The sequence below is a fragment of the Physeter macrocephalus genome, chromosome 6, assembly GCF_002837175.3.
Source record: "Physeter macrocephalus isolate SW-GA chromosome 6, ASM283717v5, whole genome shotgun sequence".
In the NCBI taxonomy this organism is placed as follows: Eukaryota; Metazoa; Chordata; class Mammalia; order Artiodactyla; family Physeteridae; genus Physeter; species Physeter macrocephalus.
In genome coordinates, this window is record NC_041219.1 from 48,277,584 (window position 1) to 48,294,185 (window position 16,602).

Here is a 16,602-nt window from a genome sequence, read left to right on the forward strand (position 1 = left end):
AAGTGGTACCATTAAAAAAAAGTGAAGTTAAGTAAATATATTTTGATGTCATAGTAAAGACCCAATTATACATATACCAATACCTATAAAGGTTAAGAGTAATATAGTTGATTATCAAATATATGGCATATATACCACAATACTCACTAAATCTTTCTAGGGTATGGTTGCCAGACTTAGAAAATAGGAATACAGGATGCCCAGGTAAATTTGAATTTCAGATAAACAACGAATAACTTTTAAATGTATGTCCAAACATTTTATCTGGCAACTCTATTCTACAGGACATGTTAGGGATGGTTATTTTCCTTTTTGAGCTCTTTTTCCCAAACTGAACATTTATTAACTTGTGTTTCTGATATGTAAAAGCAAAATGTAACACAAAGGAAAAAAATCCATGGGCTGGCTTGGAGAGAAGAGAGAGAAGTGTATTGAGAACTTTGAGCTAAGAATCTGTCATAATACACATGGTGTTCTAATGCCAACTCTCTCTTCCCAGCCATGATACTTGGGCAAGTCAACTTCCCCTCTCAGAGCAGAGGGACAAACGATTTTCTGAGATTTTTACTTTCATTGCTTGGTTGGCTGCTGCTGTTGTTATTGCAACCATTTACCATACTGTGCTTGACAGAGTGCATTTATGCTATTCGATTCTATGTTTCAACCCCGTGAGGTAAACATGATTTCCATTTTATAGACTGGGGCTTAAAGATATTAAGAAACTTGCCTAAAGTCATACACAGGGACTAAAATTCCTAAACCAAAAGTTGGTCAAACATCTATGTCCATGTTTTTTTTTTTTAATGTCCATATTCTCAATAACCACCATGTTATAGACCTCCTTCAATTCTAAAAATGCAATGGGCAACAATTCATAGAATTATAGGGGTTTTTTTTGATAGTTTCTAGGTTTATTAAAATAATTTACTTCTTCTAAAAGTAAATTTCGTATCAAATAACCTATTTACATTTGATTTACAATCAAATTCCTATTCTGGAAGGACTATAATTTCTATTTCCAGCCTGCAAATTCCTTAACTTATAGCTTACAACGGTTGCTCAGTGCAGTAATCCTATGCCTACTTTGGAGGCTGCATTCCTGAAAAAAATACCATGGCTGGCACAACTGGGATCTTATATAAAATAAGGAGTTGGAGGAATTTTTAAATAGCATTAAATAAAAGTTCCAGAGAACATGGCTTAGGAAAAGGAGAAATTTTTTGGCATTAAAAATTTGCCCTGAGGGCTAACCAATCATTCCACTGAACCAACTTCAACTGTTTCAAGAACTACTGTTTCAGTGTTACAAGTAGATCCTCTATAATTTTTGTGTTATGCAGATTACACATATTTTTAAGTTGCTTTTCACTGACATGGAAAATAATATACTTTAACTTTTGCTTTTATTTCTGAATGGGTAAAATATACATGTAGTTCAAAATCCAAAAGATACAAGAGTAAAGAGTAAAAAATTTCCCTGGCATTGCTAGACCCCACCGCCCAGTTATCCTCCCCAGAGGTAACTGATGCTGTCAATTTCTTATGTATTCTTCCAGAAATATTTTTGCATAAACAAACACACACATATATCTCTTCTTTCCCCATTTTTTACATAAATGGCAACATACTACACTCTAGTTTACTTATTACTTTTTCTTAAACTGAATATATCTTGGAGATTGTCTGACACTTGTATATAAAGAGCTTCATTCTTATTTAAGGTTGCATAGTGTCCCATTCTATGAACGCATTATAATTTTATTGAACATAGTCTTGTGCAAATTGTTTCCAATTTTGCTTGCTACATACAGTGGATCGATGAATAAATCTTTATATATATCATTTCATATACATGTGTATGTAACGTTCTGAAGAAGTACAACTGCTAGAATTGCCCTTCACAGAGCTGGTACAAATTTACACGCCCACAGCAGTGAATGCAAGGGTCTCTTTCCCCATAAAGTGTTATCAAACTTTTTTATGTTGATCAATCTCACAGGTGAAAATAGTATTTCAGTGTAGTTTTAATGGGCATTTCCCATATTTGGGGGTTTTTTTGTCGTTTTTTTGGCCACGCACATGGCATGCAGGAGCTTAGTTACCTGACCAGGGATCTAAGCCGCACCACCCCTCCCCGAACTCCCTATCCAAATGTTTTATGCATCCTAAAACACAGAGAATATTCTTCAAGTGGAATAATAGTAATAGGAAGAAGATAAGAGTCCCTGGAATATACTTAATGTAAAAATACGACAAATAAACCTGATTAAAATTTTGAAATAACGATAAGAACAAAATACAGCCTAAAGGGGTAAGGCATGTTACTATGGACAAGATATAAACCATAAATATATGTTGAATGAAGGAAGGGTTAAACACAATCTTATTTTCATGTGACTTCTTTAAATTGACCACATGAATCTTCAAAAATCAATTTTACAAAATCAATTTTACAAATATACAAAAATCAATTTTAGCATAGTTAATTAGGTAGCAAAATAAGGAAGATACTGTAGTAGCTCACTTATTACACCTGCTTAAATTTAATATGTAGAAATCAATGACAGTGATTACTAAGACAGTGATCACATTATCATTAAGATAATTACAGATATAACTACTAAAATGTATGAGAAGTTAATCATATTAGACAAGTCAATACATTTAATACTGGAAATTCCTATCTTTCATAAGAATAGCCCAAACCCCCCTGCTTCGTGTTAATTTGCTATTCTGGGCATTCCAGATCAAATGTGTAAAATGACTAGTAAATAAAAAATGACTATCACTTTTTGAGAGCTATTTCCTAGGCACTATAAAAGCATTTTGCATGTTATTACTTATCTTAATCTTATAACTCTATGAAATAAGTACTATTATTTCCCCAAATTTAGATGAACAAACTAAAATTAGAGGTTTAGAAACTTGCCTAAAGTCACATAATTAATTACTAAGCAGTATCACTGGTTTTACTCCATGGTTTATGCCCTTAGGCATTGTGTTACACTTCATCACAGATGTAGTTTAAAAAAAAACTATGTCAGATAATTTGAAGAATTTAACACTGCTTAACTAAATATAAACTCTATTTCAATTGAGAATAAAACAATATTTTTAAAACCAAAATTATTCCCTTGAGAGACTGGTATCTAGTAACCTCATTTCAATTGTGCTATTTCTACAATTTCAAAATGTGTTAAAACGTTCAATGTGTAAAAGGACAGTTAATATCTCCATTGAGCTATGGAAGAATTAACCCAGAATGTAAAATAAGCACCTAAAATCTTTTCTGGTATTCAGAATCACACGTATTCTATATGTAAGTACAGGGAAAATCTGAGATTCAACAGGGACATTTATTGTATATAGAGTAAAAAAATAACAGCTTTAGGCTCTCACTACAATAAATCTAACTTCCAAAATATGATTTATGATTTGGGGAAGTATTAGAGAAATTAATTTTTTTTTGCGGTACGCGGGCCTCTCCCATTGGGGAGCACAGGCTCCGGATGCGCAGGCTCAGCGGCCATGGCTCACGGCCCCAGCCGCTCCGCGGCATGTGGGACCTTCCCGGACCGGGTCACGAACCCGTGTCCCCTGCCTCAGGAGGCGGACTCTCAACCACTGCGCCACCAGGGAAGCCCAAGAAATTAATTTTTTGAAAACTCAACATTATAAAAACTACTGAAGCCGTTAACATCTTAGGTTCTATTTTAGTTTCCCCTACATAAGAGAACATATGAAAGCATAAATAGATATTTGTGTGTGTAATATGTTAGTCTTATAAATACTGCTTCAAATTATCCGAAAGTACAATCTAAGCCTCTTACTTTCCGTCTTTCAGGTCCATTGAAGGCAATATGCCTTGCTTCTTCCACAGTCTCACAGACAAGGCCATTTCCACACACAAACTGAATTACTTTCTTCAGCTGAGGAAACTGAGTCTTTATGACATCAATCACCATTTTACAGCCTTTAATCTCCCGTAATCTTTCATTGATCGGTTTGATCTAAAAGGTTTAAAATATACTTGATATATTAGGTATATTAAAATAAAAACCAAACACTCAGTACATTCTTTTTCAAAGAACATACATAAGCATGAAAGCAAATGATTAGTAGTATGCACTTATACACAATAAAAGTTTGACAAGAACCTGATGAACAATATCCCACCTTTGGCTCGTGTAATATATATATATATATTTTTTTTTTGTGGTACGCGGGCCTCGCACTGTTGGGGCCTCTCCCGTTGAGGAACACAGGCTCCGGATGCACAGGCTTAGCGGCCATGGCTCACGGGCCCAGCCGCTCCGCGGCATGTGGAATCTTCCCGGACCAGGGCACGAACCCGTGTCCCCTGCATCGGCAGGCGGATTCTCAACCACTGCGCCACCAGGGAAGCCCTCGTGTAATATTTTTTTAAAGTACACTTCATCAAAAGCCAGAAGACATAATTTCTAGATTCAACTCTGTCACTAACTAGTTGGGATAAAGCAATAGATGAGAAGCCCTTCATGCTCTCAAAATCATAAAATCTAGTGGGAGATAATACCCATTTACATACTTTCAAAAGAGTGGCACAATAGCATGGAACTCAGAAAATCATTTTAGCCTTAAACGATCAGGAAAGCTTTTACACCTTCTTTGACATGACTTTTAAGTTGGGTCGATAAAGAGATCAAAAGACGTCTGCAATATATTACTGAAAAACAGCAAGTAAAATTTCATTTTTGTAAAACAAAACAAAGGGAAAACCCTATATACAACCAAAATATGTGTGTGTGTGTGTGTGGGTGTGTGTGTATATATATATACGTATATATATATATACACACACACACATATATATACACACACATATATATGGAGCATATATTTATATAAACTCGTATGGATGGAAGCAATCTAAAATAGTTGTGATAAAGGAATTGAGCACTGAGATGAGGAAGAAGTATTTCCTTTATATTTGATACACTTCTGTATTATATTTTTAAAAAATGAGTGTGCCTTGAAAAAAATCTTAAGCATGAAATACATAAAACAGAATTTTAACAGGCAGATGAACTAGGTTAAATAGTTTTAGTGGGCAGAAGGTATAAACAAAAGTGTGAAACTACAAAAGGCCAAGTCTGAACCATTAATACCCAGTTAGCATTTGCTGAGCCCCTCCTCTGTGCCAGGCACTGTGCTAGGTGTACTACATGTAGTGATTCCTTGCAATAATACAATAAGGTAAGGACTAATTCCTCCACTTCACAGATGATGAAACTGACACTCAGAAAAGTTAAGGACAAATCAGTGAGAACTAATTAGAAGGAGGGCTGCCATTCAAACTCAGGTCAGTCCAACTCTAGGGCATGTGCTCCTAACCGCTATGCACACTGCCTGCAGTTCAGTGGCTTGAAAGCTGGACCAAGTAGAACATTTTCTTTATTAAGCAATGAAAAGATCACTGAAGGATATCAGCTGTGATAATGACGGAGTTCCTGCCTCAGGAATTTAAACTTTGGATGCTCTAAGGCCTTTCAATACATACCTCAAGGCTCATAATTTGGCTTGCTCCACACCAAGAGCTGACACGTATATTTACTGGACCACATATTTACAACTGAGACTCTGGGTTGGCATTTCACTGACAGAACATATGTCTTATCCATCACCTTTACTTTGCTATAGGACAAAATAAATTGCTGGCTAGTAGGCAGAGTGGTACACTGCTAGAGCAATGTCCTTGAAATCACCAGGGTAAATTATGGCAAAACTAGATTAGGAAGAAATGATATGAAGACAAGAAAGATAGCACCCACTTGATACTATTCTTTGCCTGCCAATACATTAACACCAGCCATTTGAATCAATGACTAACTGGCATCCAACTTGCGATTTTTTCCATCACTACCATAGTCTCAGGCAATAAAGACACACTTTACAAGACAGAATTTTATCACTACTAAATACTAAGGATTATAAATTTCTTACATCAAGGTAATCTAAAGCAAGGAATGTCTCAGGTTCAGCTCTTTCCTCCTTCAGAAATTGAATACAATCTTTTGCTACTTTTTCAGAGGCTACAACAATGGCAACCATGTACCGACCAAAAAGTTTAGTAACAGCCAGCTGGTATTTCTTATGGATAGGATGACACAGGTCAAACAGTCTTCCAAACTTAGCAGGTTTCAAAAAAGGAGAGAAAAACAAATACATTAATGAGGAACATATAATTCACTGTTTTCTAAGGTAACAAAGCAGCATAGACCAAAAACTAATTTTCTAAAATTATAAACATGATAATTTAACAGTCTCATTCAAATGGAAATAAATTTCATTATTAGGTGTGTCACACTTCATTCAACAAAAGAGTAATAAGGAGGGATTAGTCATACCAAGGTATTAAAATATTTTACAAAGCTAGCAATTAAATAGTATTCATTCATTCCCTTATTCATTAAATAAGAAACTGTTGAGGCACCTACTACATGCAGGCACTGAGCCACACACTGGGTAAACACGCCTGAATAAAACAGGTCCTCTCTGACCTCACAGAGCTTTCAGACTAGTAGGGAAGGAAGATATAAATAATCAATAATTACAAGCATGTACAAAGTAGAGTATAACAGACACTGTGATTAAGCACAGAGAGCTCTGAGAATATGTAACAGGGACGAGGTTGACCTGAGAAGCCAGGGAAGACTTCCCACGGAGAAGTGTTTTTGGCGATCTGAAGACTGGTCAAGAATCAGACTGAAGTTCAAAAAGTCTATTCAATGTCACAATGCCAACAGTCCTGTACCAATGCTCCCTAGAATGTCTGCAGATTCAATTTTACACCTTTAGACTCTTTCTTCAAAGTTAGGTTCTACTTCAGAAATACCAATTTCTTCATGATAGATCATCATTGTCTTTAATATTTATTACCTTGGTCTTTGTTCTTCTCAGTTTACCTATGATTAACTCAAGCCTTACTTCTAGGTCAGTAATTTGATTTTCAGCTATGTAATCTATTCCTTATTATTTGCAATTTATTATTATTAGTTCAGTAATGTTTGTTCTTGATTTGTTTCCTTAGCTCTACATTTTTCTTTTTATTTTATTCTGTTTTAGCTCATATTTGAATCTGATTTTATGAATTCAAGCTCTTATTAAATTGTCCACAGCACAGAACACTTACGGGGGATTTTGTTCCATAACCTTCTTCCACAAGGCTCTTTGACTTCTAAAAGCCTTTAAAATTATTCTTTCATTTTATTATTATATGTACCTATAGCTGCCATATCGATTCTCTTCACCTTCCCTATATTTAATGTGGGCAGCTCTGGGCAAACCTTTTATTTACTGTGATGGATAACTTTTTTTGATTGTCTCACCTAAAATTGAGATGGTTATTATCTCCTCTGAGCAACAGATGATGGACCAAGTATTTTCTGTTCTATATTCTAAGCATTTTCTGATCTATTTCCCATCATCTAAGGGCTTAGACGGCAGGGATAAGAGAGCTGTGCTAAGACTGTGCATATGCTTTATTTGAATACCTGAGTTTTGTTCTTTCTTCTCAGTTTTTAATTAATATCCCATACCAAGGTTTCTCCCCTTGAGGGAAGAGAACAAATCCCATTTTTGGGGAGAGGGTTTTGATTTGGCTTCTCAATTTAACAAGGAGCCCTAGAGCCTTCACTTCCATCTAAGAGAAGCAGAGGTCCATGTTCTCTAATTCTATTTTAGTGATAGTTTTTTACTCTAAAGGAAAGAAACATATGAGTTTGCTTCTTTCTAGATTAAGGGATAATAAATGAGAATTCTCAGGAATGAATCGATTTATCAGTTTGCCTTCTGCAGAATTAAGAACAAGCAATGTTATACTTCAATCTTTTTTAAGAAATTCTGGACTATTATCATTTTCTGAAGGTTATAGCATGATGTATGAGCCCCTTTCCTCTTTTGGTTGCTGAACTAGTTTTTCACTAGTTTTTGTCATTTTCCTTGGTATTAGGGGAAGAATTCTGTGACCCAGCCTTATTCCTCCATCATTGCCTAGAAGTTAAGACTAACACTTAAGAGTCAGAAAGGCAAAAAGGATGCTGTAAAGGAAATGAAGATGCGAGGCCAGAGAGATAGGAGGAAAACCAACAGAGTGTAGTATAATGGAGGCCAATGGACAGGTGTTTCCAAAGACTGCAAGCGGTTAACACAGGGTCCACTGGTGTCAGTGACAAGAGAGTGAGATACCAGACCCCAATTCCGAAGGAAACATTTCTGTGAGGTTGACTCCCCAAGCAACACGTTAGTAGATATTGCTGTACTGGGGCTAATGAAATACACTAGTAATACTGGATAGCAGTCACATTTGGAGAATAAAAATTCACCGTTTCAAAAGTATGCCAACAATGTCTACTGAAAAAAATACTTTAAAAAAACTGAAATCATGAAGAAAATGAGGTTTGAGGACATGTGTCTATGGGCAACAGACTATTTCATGCACCTGTGTCCTTTGGGGATGTTGGCCATACCTGGACTTTCTGGGTAATGTGTTCATGTCAATGTTTCTCCCCAATAATCACTTATCTATAGACATTACTGGGAGTTATTTACATTTTACCTCAGTTATTTACTATTATGTTTTAAATATAAATAATAAAACACAAAACTTATAGATTTCTGAAATAATATTACTTCCTATTAATGGCAAATTTTTAATCTCAAATAAGAAAGCTTAGCCTTTTTATTTCAATTACCACAGAATCTGGGTAAAGTCTTTTAAGGTGTTCCAGAACCTCTGCTCTCTTTTGCTGACGTTTTCCCTCATGGGTATCAATTCCAGCATTCTGCAGTTCACTTCTAATAAGATTCAGCTCTTCATTAACTTCAGACATTCTTGATTTTGTTTTTTCAATTTCATCCACTAGGGTTTCCTCTTGCTGTTTTTTCTCTTTCAAGCAATTGCTACACAACAGTAACAATAATACATTATACAACAAAAAGAAACACCAAAATTTAGGAATTACAAGATACAGTACACTCTAGTCTGGCATTGCAGGGGAATGGAATAATGCTCTATCAATTTTAAATGATGAAAAATACAATATAATAAACCTAGCACCAAACATGGGCAAAAGATATTTTAATCATTCTTTCTTGATTCAAAAGATACATATTTCTGGCTTCTGAAAAAGGAAGGATAGGTCACTATAACCAGAGCAATCATCATAAGCTTAATGGTAAGTAAATGCCAATTAAAAAGAAATTCTTTGTGGTAAAATACTTAGGTGGTGCTAGCTTTCATGACATACTTTTATTATAAAATATCGATACCAAAAGAGAGTTTTAAGTTTCACCACTGTTAAACATTTATATTTTCAAAACTTAAACCTCAGTGGTCAAGGATAATTTTTAATTATCTACAATGAAATTAAAAAAACAATGGAGGACTAAGAACATTATGATACAGTGGAAGCATTCATCTGATGACTATACCACAAAGATCAAGACCCCTGAGACACAAGAAAGCTGCAAGGAATCTTTTTTTTTACTATACTTACATGCATGTTTTTGTATACTCCTCCAACTTCTCTATTCGCTTTTTATGATCTTCTATTTGTTCTTTTATTTGTTTTAGATTTTCCTAAAATAGGAAATGAAATCTGAAATCAATTACAGCAAATCCAAACAAAATTGATTACTTTTCACTATATGCCCAGAACTTACTATAACAGCATACATTGTTCTAAATTTGAAATATATATAACCATATGAAAATTCTTATAAGAGCAAATTTTAACTTTGAAAAGGCAATATGGTACAGAGCTTTGAGGTTTCAAGACTCAGGGTTCAAATCCTGGCTCCACCATTTATGTCCTGGATGGAGATATCTGATCTCCAGCAAGTTTACTTTGGTAACTTCAAACCCCAGGGGGATTATTTTCAAATATCTATATACAGTTCTTATCTCTCTCTCAAACTAACTCATTCAATAAATATTTATTCACTGGCCACCATGTGCTAGGAACTACAGATATAATAATGAACAAGACAGAGTCCCTGCTCTCAAGGACTAAGGTTTAGTGGGAGAAACAGACAAGTAAGTAATTCCAACAGAGTGGCTCAGTACTATAATTGTATAGGAATCTATGAGGCAACTATAGGCTTGTGGAAGGAGGACCTCACAAGTCTTGCTCCATTCACCTTATCACTAAGTCCAAGGATTGTGGTCGTCTCCAATTTGTTTCTTATCTTTAACATTCTCCCTGTCTAATTCATCCTGTGCATTATAGCAAGATTAATCTGTCTTACTCCATCACTAAGTGATCTAAAACCAGGGGTGTACAAAAGTAAAAAACACAATTCTTTTTCAGTATACAACAACAAAAAAGAGAAGAAATACCAGTTTTCAAGTGGCAAAGGATAAAATATACCATGAAGTTAATGATCTCATTTTACTCATTTATCACAGAAATTCACTGAACAAACATCTACTATGCTAGGTGCCAACAGCTATAAAAATGATTAAGATACAATTCCTTTTCTCCAGGGACTCCCACATTTTGAAATTAGAGTCCCCGTATTGAAATTCTGTTATCTCACTTAAGAATTCCATTCAGGCTTCCCTGGTGGTCCAGTGGTTAAGAATCCGCTTGCCAATGCAGAGGACACGGGTTCAAGCCCTGGTCTGGGAATATCCCACATGCCGCGGAGCAACTAAGCCCGTGTGCCACAACTACTGAGCCTGCGCTCTAGAGCCCGCGTGCCACAACTATTGAGCCTGCGTGCCTAGAGCCCGTGCTCCACAACAAGAGAAGCCACCGCGATAAGAAGCCCGTGCACCGCAACGAAGAGTTGCCCCACTCACCACAACTAGAGAAAGCCTGCATGCAGCAATGAAGACCCAATGCAGCCAAAAATAAATAAATAAAATAAAATAATAATAAAAAAGAATTCCATTCAAAGAGACAGGAACAAGATTAGCTAACATCAAGGACCAAGTTTAGTCAACTGGAAACACCTGCCTCTGCCTGTACTCTGGCCAGTCCCAGGGCTTGTGTCAGGGCCTGGATGCTCCGCTGGACACGTCATGGGGGATAATCAGACTGCCTTGACATCAAGCATTCTGGATTCAAGATGCCAGCTGATCATGCTAGTTGTCTAGAAAAACCAACCCCTACCCAGCCCCTAGTGATCTTGGATCTGTGGAAAGTTATAGCCCTTTTCACCTATGAACCACCAGTCCTGCGGGAAACCAAGTATGAGTACAGATTTTTTTCATCTCTTTCCACCCTGATATGTTATTTCTTCTGTCAGTGTTTTTCTATTCAAAAGACAACAGAGGTTCAATCAACACTTACCGACATCTACCAAGTACATGGGACTTACAATAGGACACTATTACGAATCCTGCCTTTAAAAAGCTTCCAGCCTAGGAGAGCTATACCATTAACTGTACTTTTCCTCCAATCTGATAAAAGCCCTTAGACAGAAACAGATTAAGAACAATGGGTGATTAGATGAGGAAGAAACTATTTTTCAGGGTTTTTTTTGGTGGGGTGGGGAGAAAAGGCAAACCAGGGAAGACTTTGTGGTGTGGGTAACTATTGAATTGAACATGTAATGATGAGTAGGTTTTTCCAAAATTAGCATGCACAGAGGCAAAAATGTGCAATGAGAAATCAGTGTATTTGCAGAAATCAGTGTATAATTTTATAATGTGATACAAATTATACCAGTGTTTTAAAAGTAATTACTGATATGTTACTACATTTTTCTCCTTCCACAAAATGTCCTCTCGTCTACGCATATGATTATCAATATACATATTAGTATATTATCATATACTACCCTTCATATTTGTTTGTATTTTCATCTGCCAACTCACAAAGAGACTACAATGAGAGGCATACAGTGTAGGATTAAGAAGGTTCATTCTGGAGACAAAGTGTTTAGAATCAAATCCCAGTTCCTCCACTTACTAGTTCAGTCAAGTTAACTATCTCGTGCCTTGATTCCTTCATTTGTAAAATCATTAATCCAACAAATACTTATTATCTGCTCTAGATCAGGAACTATTCTAGGTGCTTGAGATGTACCAGTGAACAAAACAAACATCCCTGCTCTTGTGCAGTTTACATTCTAGAGAGGGACAGTAGACAAACAATATGCAAATTAAACAGTATGTTAGGAGATAAACACTGGGAAAAACAGCTAGGGTAAGGGGAGCAGAAGTGCACTGGGGACTACAATTTTAAGTAGGGTAGTCAGGGTAGTCGGCCTCATTGGGAAGGCAACATTTGAGCAAAGACTTACAGGACATGAGAGTATTAAAAATTAAGATATGTAGGGAAAGCATGTTCCAAGCAGAGGAATAACCAGTGCAAAGGCCCTAAGGCAGAAACATGTCTGATACGTTCCAGGAGGCCATTACAGCTAGACCCCAGAGAACAAGAGGGAGAATAGAAAAACAGGAGGTTTGAGAGGTAAATTGGTGTGGAAGGGGCAAGCAGATCAGGTAAGTCTATGTAGGGCACTCAAGGACTTTGACTTAAACTTTATGTGCAAGGGGAAGTCACGAGAGGACTTCAAAAAGAGCAAGTTTCATGATCTGATTTAGATATTAAAAGCATCACTTTGGCTGCTGTGCTGAGACTATTATGAAGGAGACACAATAGAGAAAACTTTCAGGCTACTACACTGATCTAAACAAAAAACAAAAAGATGGTGGCTTGGACCATGGTGGTAGCAATAGAAATGGAGCGAAGTGGTAAGATTTTTGGTATACTTTGAAGGTGGAGCCAACACAATTTCCTAAAAGAGTCAAAGATGGACTCCAAGATTTTTGACCTCATCAACCACTAAGACTGATTTGTCATCGTCAGAGATTGGAAAGACTATGTTTGGGGTGCATTTGGGTGTGAGCAGAAGTTCAGTTTGGGACTTAAGTTTAAGATATCTATTCAACACCCAGAATGAAGATGATGAGGAAGCAGCTGGATATATGAGGTTGTGAGCTAGAAATACAAACTTGGGAGTCATCAACAGATGGTATTTAAAGCTATAAGAATACAGACGGTATGGCCAAGGTGGAGGAGTAGGAAAACCCTGAATTCACCTCCTTCCATGAGCATACCAAAATTACAACTACTTATAGAGTAACTATGAGAAAAACCTGAAGACTATCAGAAAAGATTTGCCACAAAAAAAGATATAAAGAAGGAACCACGAGACAGGTGAGCAGGGCAGAGACATGGTACAGTCAGGACCAATACCCCCTGGCTGGGGACTCATTAACAGAAGAAATATGATGATCGTAGAGGTTCTCCCCAAAGAGCAAGGGGTCAGAGCCCCACATCGGGGTCCCCAGCCCAGGGGTTCTGCACCAGGAAGGTGTGCCCCCAGAACGTCTGGCTTTGAAAATGAGCAGGGTTTACACACCAGAGAGCCAGAGGACTGTGGGAAACAGAGACTCTCCTCCTACAGGGTGCATGCAAAATCTCATACGCTCTAAGTCCCAGCACAGAGGCAGTAGTTTGAAAGCAGCCTGGGTCAGATCCACTTGCTGATCTTGGAGAACCTCCTGGAGAGGCAGGAGGCAACTGAGATTCTTCCTGGGAATACAGATGCTGGTGGCAGCCATTTGGGGGAGCTCATTCTATTGTGATGACACCAGTGCTGGCAAGCACTGTTTTGGAATCCTCCCTCTAGCCTAAAACCACCCACCAGCAGGCCTGCACTGGTCATGTGGAGTCCGGGCCCCACCCACCAGCAGTCAGTAGCAGCTCTGTGCCCTTTAGGCTGCACAGCCAACCACATGGAAGCCTATCTCACCCTCCAGCAGCCGCAACCACTGCCCAAAGTAGGGCCTTGCAGCCAACAGGGCCAGGGGCCTGCCCCACCTACCAGCATGCCCAAGTAGTTACCTCCCTGCCAACAGAAGGGTGCATGCAGCCCACACAGGGGACACCAGAGGGGAGTGTGCTGCTGGGCCCCATAGGACATCTCCTATGTAAGGCTACTTCTCTAAGATTAGGAAGCAAAAACAACCTTCCTGAAACACAGAAATACAGAGAATTAGGTAAAATGAGAGGACAGGGGAATATGTTCCAAATAAAGGATTAAGACAAAACCTCAGGGGACTTCCCTGGTGGCGCAATGGTTAAGACTCCACGCTCCCAATGCAGGGGGCCCGGGTTCCATCCCTGGTCAGGAAACTAGATCCCACATGCATGCCGCAACTAAGAGTTCGCATGCCGTAACCAAGGAGCCTGCCTGCTGCAACAAAGGAGCCCACGTGCTGCAACTAAGGAGCTCACATGCTGCAACTAAGGAGCCGGCGAGCTGCAACTAAGGAGCCCTCAGTTCACAACTAAGGAGCCCATGTGCTGCAACTAAGGAGCCCATGTGCTGTAACTAAGGAGCTGGCAAGCCGCAACTAAGGAGACTGCAAGCAGCAACTAAGACCCAGCACAGCTAAATAAATAAATAAATACTTTTTTTAATAGAAAGACAAAACCTCAGAAAAAGAACTATAGGAAATAAAGAGGTGCAATCCACCCCATAAAGATGCTCCAAGGTAATGATCATAAAGATGCTCAGCAAAATAGGCAGAAGAATGGGCAAACACAATGAGAATTTCAACAAAGAGTTAGCAAATATAAAAAAGAACCAAACAGATTAAGAATACAATAACTGAAATAAAAAGTTCACTAGGGGACTTCCCTGGTGGTGCAGTGGTTAAGAATCCACCTGCCAATGCAGGGGACACGGATTCGATCCCTGGTCCGGGAAGATCCCAGGTCCAGGAAGACCCCAAATGCTGCAGAGCAACAAAGGCCATGTGCCACAACTACTGAAGCCCACGTGCCCTAGAGCCCATGTGCCGCAACTACTGAGCCCGTGTGCTGTAACTACTGAAGCCCATGTGCCTAGAGAAGCCACTGCAATGAGAAGCCCACACACTGCAATGAAGAGTAGCCCCTGCTCACTGCAACTAGAGAAAGCCCGTGTGCAGTAATGAAGACCCAATGCAGCCAAAAATAAAATAAATTAAAAGAAAAAAAAGTTCACTAGAAGGAATCAACAGAAGATTAGATGATACACAGAGGAACAGATCAGCAATCTGGAAGACAGAGTACTGGAAATTGCCCCAGCAGAACAGAAGAAAAGAATTTAAAAAAATGAGCATAGTTTAACAGACCTCTGGGACAATATCAAGTGTACTAACATTAGCATTACAGGGGTCCCAGAAGGAGAAGAGAGAGAAAAAGGGGCAGAGAACTTATTTGAAGAAATAATAGCTTAAAACTTCCTTAACCTGGGGAAACAAACAAACATCCAGGTCCAGGAAGTGCAGAGAGTCCTAAACAAGATGAACCCAAAGAGATCCATACCAAGACACTTTATAATTAAAATGGCAAAAATTAAAGATAAAGAGAGATTCTTAAAAGCAGCAAAAGAAAAGCAACTAGTTATGTATAAGGAAACTCCCATAAGACTATGAGCTGACTTTTCAGCAGAAACTTTGCAGACCAGAAGGGAGTAGCACAATATATTCTAAGTGATGAAAGGGAAAACCTACAACCAAAACTCTACCAGGCAAGGCTATCATGCAAATTTGAAAGAGTGAAAATGAGTTTTACAGACAAGCAAAAGCTAAGAGCTCAGCACCACTGAACTGGCTTTATAAGAAATGTTAAAGGGACTTTTCAAAATGGAAAAGAAAAGGCCACAACTAGAAATCTGAAAATTATGGAAAGAAAAATCTCACTGGTAAAGGCAAACCTACAGTAAAGGTAGTAGATAAACCACTTATAGAGCTAGTAGGAAGGTTAAAAGACAAAAGTAGTAAAATCATCTGTAACCACAATAAGTAGTTAAAGGATATACAAAACAAAAAGATGTAAAATATGATGTCAAAAACATTAAACTTGGGACTCCCCTGGTGGTGCAGTGGTTAAGAATCTGCCTGCCAATGAAGGGGACACAGGTTTGAGCCCTGGTCTGGGAAGATCCCATATGCCACAGAGCAACTAAGCCTGTGCGCCACAACTACTGAGCCTGTGCTCTACAGTCCACGAGCCACAACTCCTACAGCCCACGTGCCTAGAGGCTGTGCTCCGCAACAAGAGAAGCCACCACAGTCAGAAGCCTGTACACAGCAATGAAGAGCAGCCCCCACTCACCACAACTAGAGAAACCCTGCACGCAGCAACGAGGAAGACCTGATGCAGCCATAAATAAATAAATAAATTTATTTATTTTTAAAAAAACCAAAAAAACATTAAACTTAAAGAGGGAGTAAAAATGTGCGGCTAGAATGCAATGGAACTTAAGATATCAAAATAATCATATGTATATATGAATCATATATATTACATGTTACATATGACATAACATGTTCATATATTATATATGAACCTCATGGTAACCACAAACCAAAAGCCTATGACAGATACACACAAAACAAGAGGAAAGGGGGGGCTTCCCTGGTGGCGCAGTGGTTGAGAGTCTGCCTGCCGATGCAGGGGACGCGGGTTCGTGCCCCAGTCCGGAGGATCCCATGTGCCGTGAAGCAGCTGGGCCCGTGGGCCATGGCCGCTGGGCCTGCGCATCTGGAGCCTG

At 38.4% G+C, this 16,602-nt stretch overlaps 1 protein-coding gene across 1 annotated transcript in view; it reads right to left on the minus strand.

Moving 5' to 3' along the window:
- The window catches only part of SMC1B (structural maintenance of chromosomes 1B), a 90,859-nt gene that overhangs the window by 41,396 nt on the left and 32,861 nt on the right, over nucleotides 1–16,602 (minus strand). The window contains exons 8-11 of the mRNA XM_007128758.2: nucleotides 9,537–9,619; nucleotides 8,733–8,940; nucleotides 5,983–6,168; nucleotides 3,831–4,010 (exon numbers count right to left, since the gene is read on the minus strand). Coding sequence (XP_007128820.1) covers nucleotides 3,831–4,010; nucleotides 5,983–6,168; nucleotides 8,733–8,940; nucleotides 9,537–9,619 — 657 coding nt within the window. The remainder of the gene's footprint in view (nucleotides 1–3,830; nucleotides 4,011–5,982; nucleotides 6,169–8,732; nucleotides 8,941–9,536; nucleotides 9,620–16,602) is intronic.